General features: G+C 38.4%; 1 protein-coding gene across 13 annotated transcripts in view; it reads right to left on the bottom strand.

Moving 5' to 3' along the window:
* Positions 1-357: 357 nt before the first annotated feature.
* Positions 358-9,447, bottom strand: part of CAPRIN1 (cell cycle associated protein 1) — a 34,459-nt gene continuing 25,369 nt past the window's right edge. For 7 of the 13 annotated variants that reach the window (XM_083431622.1, XM_083431631.1, XM_083431629.1 and 4 more), the window contains 4 exons: positions 8,881-9,075; positions 7,976-8,073; positions 6,143-6,206; positions 358-4,740 (listed from right to left, as the gene is read on the bottom strand). In XM_083431622.1, coding sequence (XP_083287748.1) covers positions 4,676-4,740; positions 6,143-6,206; positions 7,976-8,073; positions 8,881-9,075 — 422 coding nt within the window. In that variant the 3' untranslated portion in view covers positions 358-4,675. The remainder of the gene's footprint in view (positions 4,741-6,142; positions 6,207-7,975; positions 8,074-8,880; positions 9,076-9,447) is intronic. The other 6 variants (XM_083431633.1, XM_083431626.1, XM_083431624.1 and 3 more) reach the window with 1 other exon arrangement.

Raw genomic sequence — 9,447 nt, 5'->3', positions numbered from 1 at the left:
TCAGATTCCTTTACTATATGCTGAAATTTCACAACTATGCCAGCAGTGTTGTTTAAATATTACCTGACTTTCACCCTAAAATTTTAGGTTGGGTTGCGATTTAAAATACATTTAAAAGTTTTAAAAAACTTAGTACAAAAATGCAATCACAAAATTTAGGTGTGAAATTATGCAGACACATGCTTTTTCTTTGCACACATACCCGGTTGTGTTTAAAACCAGGCTTCCTTTCTTTCTGTGATCTAGGATGCAAATTATCTGTACTGGCAGAAGTTCATTTGGAAGAAACTGGTGGCGAGATTTCAAGTAAAATCATGATTGCTGGTGATGTCAGTGTGAAAATAATAAAGCTTATAATAATTTAAATTACATTGTTTTAATGAAAATCCCAGTTCTCACGCTTTTCCCATACAAGAACTACAAAATAAATGCCTCATTGGGCTGGAGCAGTAAAAGGCAATGGTTCACCAATCTGATCTGCAGTCAAAAGTGCAGAATACAGCTGCATAGGCACTAATTTCAATTTCTTCCAGGAACGTCCAAATTAATCACTACCCTCAATTTTCTAATTTTTAAAATTCACAATATTTGCATAGATATATTATTACAAGCTTGGCTTTGAACAATTCTAACACAACATGCAATTTAATAGTCACATTAGGCAACAGTCACAAGAGGGGCAACTTGCTATACTTTTAATGTACTACTGTAAGCACCTCTTCCTATCCAAATGAAGTGTGTAATTTTAAAAAAGGAAGATCGTACATTAATTAAAAGAATGCTAAGCTGACTGCAACAGTAAACTTTGTGTGGGTGAAAAGAGATGAAGAACATTACAATGGCAACACCGAAATCACAGAAAAGGCAGGCAAGGTTTTAAAATGTAATTTCTGTTAAGTGGCAATAGAAACAGGAATGACCCAACACACATTTGAATGTACTGGTGGTATTTAACAAAAAGTAGAATACCAGAGAAAGATGCAGGGCAAAGCTTTGAAAGTTTTTTTTTTTTAACACCAGTGGTATTTTAACATACACTGAAGTTTAGGAATGTAGGCTGCAGTGGAATTTTTTAAAAATATACATCCAGAGTGTTTGATTCTAAATGTCATTGTTTTTTAATAAAGTCATCAGCTTAAAGGTACTGCAGTTAAAAAACAAGGCGCGAAAACACCAAGGCAGACAAAACAGTTCCATTCACTTAATGTCTACAGATTTTACACATGAGCACTTTTCCTTAGTCTCATATGCAAATATAACTCCTACATTGCCTTCAATATGTATTTGATTTCTGTTAAACTGTTTGCCCCACTTTTAACACCATTCAGATGCAGAAAAAGTAATAGGAGGGACTCAAACTGCTTTTCATTTTGACTTGTGAGAAAGGTCTAGGAGGATGTAGATGAACAGTGAACCGATCATGAAGACTGAACACGGAAATTCTATTTTGATGATAAAGCAGTAACTCTAGAATGGGCACCACAGACAGACACACCTTTCTTAAAACAATTCACAAAACACCTGTAGATCTCATTACTAGAGACTGTTGTGAAGGGCAGTAGTTTTGCCAGATTAAAAAGGAATTAACAAGTGTATTATTGTATCAATATATTAGTTAAGAGTCTGAAGATCATAACTGAACTTTTGGATCCTGAAAAATAATTGGAGAAAAGCACTATGGTTGGCATCTGTCTCTTTCGGGAGAAGCACTATCTCATGTCTTTTTGATGGCTGGTCACGGAAGAAGACAGGATTCTAACATACAAAGTGATGATCTAAGTAAGGCAAATAAATACATCTAATACTGCTCCTAAGTTGTTTGAACTGTAGCTTTTCTATCACAAATAGGCCTCTATTAAATAGTACTTCACTTTTTTTCCAAGCTATGAAGGTGGACAACAATTTCCTAACTCAATATAATCATTTAAGATCCAGTGATCATAAAGACTACCACCAGTGAAGTCAAAACATCACCACGTTGGTCTCCAACTCAGGGGTTGCATCCAGAAGTGGAACTCTATTAATTGTACACTTCAATGGACAATGCGGAGGTGATGGTTTTGGTTATTCCTCTTCATCCCAGCAGCCTCCTATGCACCCTGCAAATCTGCTCCAGAGGCTTGGATGACCCTCTGGAACAGAATGGAAGGTAACAATTAAGGAAAGGGGAAATGAAAATTCTGTTTCCCTTCCTTCAGCGGAAGTGTCCATTACGGTGATGTCCCTTCGGCAAACAAATAGATACAACCCAATGCCTTCTGGTCATGTTGAGTCAATATGAAGAACATAAGGAATCAATAACATTTAGAAGAGTAGAGCTCAACTTTAAGAAGTGTACTTTAGTTTGATTATATTCAAATATAGAAGAGACTGAAAAGTTGGCAGAAGTAAAACAGTCAACAAATATTCCTCAAATTGGTTTTCCCAATCTTCTCTGAATTATTCCGTAACATTGAATGAGAATCTTAGTGCTGTGTTTTGTTTTTAAATACAGCAAGGGATTCTGGCCTTTATAGCTACAATATTGGCCCTGAAAGTACAAAAATAGTTGGGTAAAATCTCAGAAGCCAAAGAGGGAGGTTAGCAGTATTTCCAAAGTATTCAGAATGTATGGCTTGATTGTGCTGCATGGCTCCTTACAGCCAAAGCTTGCAAAAAATTGTGTAAAATAACCACAAAGCATGCTATTTGCATAATTCATACTTGCACAGCTTTTCTAGACAAAAATTGGGTGTGTGGTTGTGTGTATAATCACACCACAAATTTCTGCCTATTTAGTTCCTAAATCTGAACCTTTGGCTTCAGATACTGTACCAACCTGTTAGAAGACTTGCTTAGCTGTATAAAATGGATGGGGGTCACTTTTTAGAAATGCAAAAATGCTACTTGTAAGTACTTAGTAATTGCAACCTAGGGCAACCTCAAAGATGAAAGCAGGTAATTCTCATGATGATAGCTAAAGTCTTTCTCCTTTCTAGATAAATGGAGGTGGGCACAGATGCTAAGTAATTTAAGAAGAAACCACTACTTGCCAATCAGATTTTTAAAATCTATTCTCTTTTTCAGTTCAATTAACTATATCCATGAAACTATATCCATGAAACAAAAACAGTCTTAAAAGGGGATCAGCACCAATACAAAAAGGGCACTGTGCACACAGAATCAGCCTTCTGCAAATATCTTCCCAAATAATTCAGAAACTCTTGTTCAGTGGGTTCCATGGGCTAGACTGCTACATTCAACTGGTGCCATGAATACAATTCTCACTACCTGCTCAAACTTTTATGTACAGCTCATGAGATGGCTTGAATGATCAGCTTCAACAGTCTTCATTTGGGGGGGGGGGCAGAGAAAGAGAAAGGGAGGGAGAGAGATGACTGCATCTCATCAGAAAATAAGTTTCAAGACTCCACAGAAGATAATACACCTACTAACTTTCTGAATATCTTTGAACGTTAACATTTAAAGTTCTGGGAATGTGCTTCTGAAGTTTCTGTTTCCCTATTACATTTGCAGTAGTCACTTAAGATACGTTAAAGAATACATTTTTTTATAAACATGTTTTATTTATCTTGCTTAAATCTGTAACTGCTGGCTGTAATTTCCCTTAAAGGGGAAACCGATCCAAACACATACTGGTGCTTTTCAAAAGAGAGCAATTTAAAAGGGCAGCAGCAGGGATTTGAGATTTCTTAAAACCTTCAGGCTGCAAAATAGAAATAATGTAACCAAAAGTATTATGAATATCCATTAATTCCCATCAGTACCGGCATCAGTTATTTGGGCAATAATACAGCAAGATCAAGTATCAGTGGCAGACAAGGGGAAAAAATAAGGAAAGATAAGAATACCAATCCTTACAAATGTCATTGCTATCCCAGAAATGTGTTCAGGAGAGAATTCTTTAACACTTCACATTGCAAACAAATGTGGCCATTCAGATTACATCTTCTATTTCTTACAGAAAAATTTAAAGTGCCAATCAAAGCCTAATTCTGGGTTTACACAATTATATCAACAGCTACACAAAACAATTAATGCATCCCTTTGCCACAGCAAGTCAGGCCTAATAAAAAAAAATGCTGTAACTAAGGGTGTGCCCTAAGCTGTCCATCAGCTTATTAGTTGGGGTATAGGCATCATTTATTATGCATCACAGATGTTCAGTGCTTCAGTCTAACAGAAAAAGCTGAAATGCAGTTGCTCTGTCAAACCACAATTCGCTTCTTCCATCTTCCTTTCATGTAAAAGTTTAAATACACCAATTTTCTGAGTAAAACATTTAGGGATTTAGATATTTTTATCCGAATTTGCTGCAGCACTATATAATGTCAATGGAGTCAGTGGGGTTATTTCTGCCTGTTCAGTTAACTATGGAGATTTTCATAACCCTAAAACTGCCATTTTTGCTTTTAATCAGAGCAAGGGTAAAAATTCTGGATCTCATGTGCAAGGCTCAAGATGATGCTTAGGATAGAACATGCAGAGTAAACGTCGTTTCTTTCCATATCCAGGTATAAAGCTGACAACTGTAGTCTTGTCTTTATGGGCAATGAAAATAATCCCTTTACTATGAACTTCCTATAAAGGAGAACCAAGAGATAGCTCTTCTGGAACATGTATGGTACACTGGCCAGTGTGTTTTTGGCGTTTAAATGTAATCCTGTGAATTAGTTTAATTCACTTGCTGAGCATTCATTTGAGGCATCCCTCTGTTGGGTCTTGGGGGCCCTCCACGACCTAGAAAATAAAAATAGCATTTTATTTTTGGATCAAGTGAGATCCTTTAATAGTCAGAATGGCTGCCTCTCTAAAGTCTGGTCCCCTACTATGTTTGTCGAATAAATGCCTAGAGACAATAAGAAGAGGAATGATACCTATGTGCTCACCAGGTGAAGACAGGCTTTGAATGTACACAAACTTACTTACATCAGTCTTAAATCTAACCTTTGTTCCAAATGCCTACCAATAAGCCATAAACTATATTTCAGTGGCACCTGAACACAACTAGAAAGTACTATTGAAATGTAGTAACTGAATAACAGTATTGTATACAGTTCAAAAACAAAATATAGTATAGACAATTGCCAGTGTGCTGACCCAAGAGACTAAAAGGGCAGTATCTGGTTAGAACTACTTCCAGTGGTTCTATTTCGTATTTCGGTACATCAAAGCAATCGTAAGAAATTCCTGTAATTTACTTTCGTTCAATGGATTTTCTGGAAGGATTTATAATAAAGTTTGCACTAGATGAGGTTTAGCTATCTTTTTTGCCTCATCTTAAGTCCTACATCCATTTTCAGCTGGTGCACTAAAAAATGATTGGCTTCTATCCACTCAAGAGCAGGCATAGTGCCAACATGTAGAGTCCCCCACCCACAAGACTAAAGAGCCCTTCCTCCCACCAAGTGTGCATACATTGGTGACATAAGGGGGCACTGCAGGAAACTAAATACCTGTTTACGTGCTTCCTATAGCACCATCCAGCTTCCTTCTGCACATCCTGTGCTCATATTGGCAAGGGAAATTTGGGGTGGGGTGGGGTAAGAGGCTCTACTGAGCCCTCTGGAATGAATTCTTGCACCCACACTTGACTGAACTGCAGCCACTGCTTTGCCTATTTTCCAATTGCAAACTAGTTTGTACACTTAAGTATAAAGCAGCAAACAGAATAAAGTTGTAAATATGTATGCTATTTACATGCGAAATTGAGTAGGTCTTTTTCAAGAGATTCCATCTGGATACAAGAATATAGCATCTTATGTAGCTGAAAACAGAATTTCTGAACAGGCTACAAATAATGCAAGATCTTTATTGAAATCCAAGTAGCAATAGCAAAATACAAAAGCAGACACTATTGGAGCTTGCCAAACATTTTTCACAGCAGAATTACACACCTCACAATTGGGTAAGCTTACATTTTCAACAGTTGCTTGGGCAAGGAATAAAAAGCAACCTAGTAGCCTTAAATAAAAGCCGAGAAAGGAAGTTTAACAATATACAGTTCAAAAATCAAATTCATGAACAACTTTCAACAAATGTCTACAACAGTTAAACACATGTGAACTGAAACAGCTGAAAGTCTGCAACTCCTAAGAACCTCTCTACAGATTCAATCAGAGATTCACCACTTGAATATTACCTCGAGGGGCTCCCCGAGGACCACTTTGTCCAGAGCCACGCTTGAAATTCTGTTGATATCCATCCTAGAAAAAAAGATGACCAAACAGAAGTGCAACAAGTTGCATTAAAATAGTTTTAAAAGTTTGTCATTTCAGTATTTTATTTCAGGATATACCGTATTTTTCGCTCTATAAGACGCACCCGACCATAAGACGCACCTAGTTTTAGAGGAAATCTCTCCCTCTCTGCGCAGCGCCCCTTCAGCGAAGTGGCAGGAGAAACGGAGCCCCTTCCATTTCTCCTCCCGCTTCACTGAAGGGGTGCTGCACAGAGAGGGAAAGCTGCGCAGCACCTCTCCAGCGAAGCGAAGCCAGGAGAGCAAGAGGGATTGGTGCGCACCGATTCCTCTTGCTCTCCTGACTTCAGCGAAAGCTGCGCAGCCTGCATTCACTCCATAAGATGCACACACATTTCCCCTTACTTTTTAGGAGGGGGGTGCGTCTTATAGAGTGAAAAATACGGTAACTTTTGGAAGTCCCTGTCCAGGATTCAAATGGGCATATGTGCTATTTCAGTCACACCCTTAAAAGCCATTTCAGAAGATTGGGGGACAAGGGGATGCAGCTAAAAGAGAAAGCCATTAGCACCCTTCTTTTCTTGTGCACACATAGAAATGCTTTCTGTTCACACATGGGGCAGATGGAATTGTGGCCCCAGGGAATCAAAACCCAGAAAATGACAAGCTGGAATTTGAACACAATATTGCAATGTCCCTAAGAACAGAGTTCTAGTCAATCTAGAACAAGAGATTTGCAATGTTGTTCAGGAGAGGGGGGGGGGAGAGAAGACAAGAATTTGGAGTGGTGAAAGAATACCTTTTTTCTCAACTTCCACCCATCCCCTGGTGATCCTATGTCATTCCATATAGCACTAGGCAGCTGCCCACTCCAACCCACAGTATTTTATAACTATTATTTGAGGCAGGAGAAGAGAAGCACGGGCATCTTTTTTCATTTCCTTCCTCCTGAGAAAGCCACCACTTCGCTTAGGGAGAAGAGTTGGGCTATTTAACCGACCAGCACTCATTCCCTCCCAACTTGAACCCTCTGCAGCTCCAGGGTACTTACTATATGCTGCCAGGGGCTTGAGTAGGCCAACTTCCTATCTCTGTCTACCATCTCCCTCCCTTCAAATGACACACTTTCTGTGTCTCAACTCAACCAGAGGTATAACTGGTAAGATTCTCAAAGGCTGCTGGACCTCTGATTTTTTAGGCAACAGATGGGGAACCTTTGGCTCTCTGGATGCTGCTGAACTACAACTTCCATCAACCTCAGCAAACATGGCCATTGGCTAGGCATGATAAGAATTGTAATCCAAAAACATTTAGAAGACCAAAGCTCCCCCACATCTGCTCTAGGCCCTCCTCTCTCTTGGCCAGTAGCAGTTCAAGTTCACAGATTGCTGTCAGATATTTTGGGGTGGCTCAAGTTAACAAACTGCCTTATAATTGGCAGTATAATTCTATACTTCTACATACTTGAGTTATGTAGAAACTTCTCCCTTATTCTTTGGTGAGCTCATTTTGCTTCTCAATTGATAAGCCCCTCACCTAGTAACGTCAGTACTAAATGGAGTATGATGACAAATGGATGCAGTCTAATAAAGCAGACTAGGAGGCAGAAAGTACATAGGCAGTGGCCTATTTGTACCCAATGGGAAAACTGTTAACCACGAATTTCTAAAAGTAGATTTTATCTTTAGGTTAAAAATCAATCCAAATATTAATTTCTTATGCAATGAAACTTTTATTATAAACTAAAGAACTCTTTCCACTGTCCCATCAACTTACCCGCTGGTAGGTGGAATAGTCGCGAGCACTGAATTGTGCCTGTGTGTAACCACTATTTGGAGTGTTGGAAAATGAAGGGCGATAGCCATCATAACCTCCTAAAAATCAGAGGGGAAAACTAATTGAAAAGTATTGCATACCTTATAAAAGATATATGTATATATTCAGAATAAAACAATATGCAATTTAAGGAAAAAATATTCTGTATTAAAGAAAGCAATCCAAGCTGGTAAGCTTTCAGTATAGACATTGTAGTTGTAGTCCAATATCATCTTGGGACCCAAGGTTAAAAAGCACAGTGACAGGCTTTTACAATGTAATAATGTGCAGCAGGAAAATACAGCATGTGTAACACCTAACCCTTCCTGATACCAAGTAAGTGGATACACATTTAAACTGCACCTGGGCTCCTGGGCACTATTCATTGTCTTCAGTTTTGTTCAAGACTTCACATTGTGTGTAATATATATTTAGCAATGTCATTATTTAAAGTGATTTAATAAATGCAGGCACCAAAATAAAGAATCCCACCAAATGCCATAGTCTGAATAAATGAAAGACTTGCTTTTGTAAGCCAAGGAAGTAACAAGCCCTGAAAAAGATGCAGCCATTTAGCAGGTTACAAAAATGGAAAGTCAGTTTCATACTACATCATGTTATGTTTCCAGTCAAACAACTCCATTGTTAGTTCATATTCATAGCTTGCTGTCATGTAATTTTTACTTAGTACCATATGCACTAATATTATAGCAGAGCAAAAGCGGCAGCAAGCTGACCACTCTGTAGTATATTAAATAAAATAAAAATAAAAATCAAAGCATGCCACTACAATGCTTAAGCTTCTGGGCAGTTTGCATTTCTGGAAAACATTCAGAATTAGTCTCAAAAGGTTTTTAAGTTTTTACCTCTAAACCCATTGGCTGGTCCCCTGTATCCATTCATTAAGCCTCGAGTGCCGCGTGATCCACCACGAGACACTCCTCGGCTGTTATAATAAGGCTGACTGTTACGTGGGAACCCAGTATTCTGTTGTGGAGGCTGCTGGTGGTTACCTGCCACTTGATGGGACTGGTCCGGGGAACCATGGTAGGTGCCAACCACTAAAATGAAGAGACAGAGAAGAAAGAAGTGCAAAAAGCTTGAATTTACTTATAATTCCAGTTTCCTAAAGACTCGAATAATATCAAGCTAACTCACCAATGAACTTTGCTTAAGAGCCACCAAGTACGACAGTAAATGTTTACCTACCTAAAGAAAGATTGTTTGCAGAATTAAATTGAACATTGCAGTCTAAATACCCTGATCATTGAGAATGTTCTCTGGATGTCCTTTGGCATAACCACACAGATTTAATTTGATAGTGCTTAACATTTGGGAGGTGAATTTTTATTTCATGTAGTGCATAAATGTACCAAACTGCACTTTTCTCCTAAGTCCCTATAAATACTATAAAACTTCCTTCCACCTCACCA

The sequence above is a fragment of the Podarcis tiliguerta genome (genome assembly GCF_965153285.1).
Source record: "Podarcis tiliguerta genome assembly, chromosome: 1".
Taxonomy (NCBI): domain Eukaryota; kingdom Metazoa; phylum Chordata; class Lepidosauria; order Squamata; family Lacertidae; genus Podarcis; species Podarcis tiliguerta.
The sequence above is the reverse complement of the archived record's forward strand: the minus strand, read 5'-3'. Positions and strand labels throughout refer to the sequence as shown.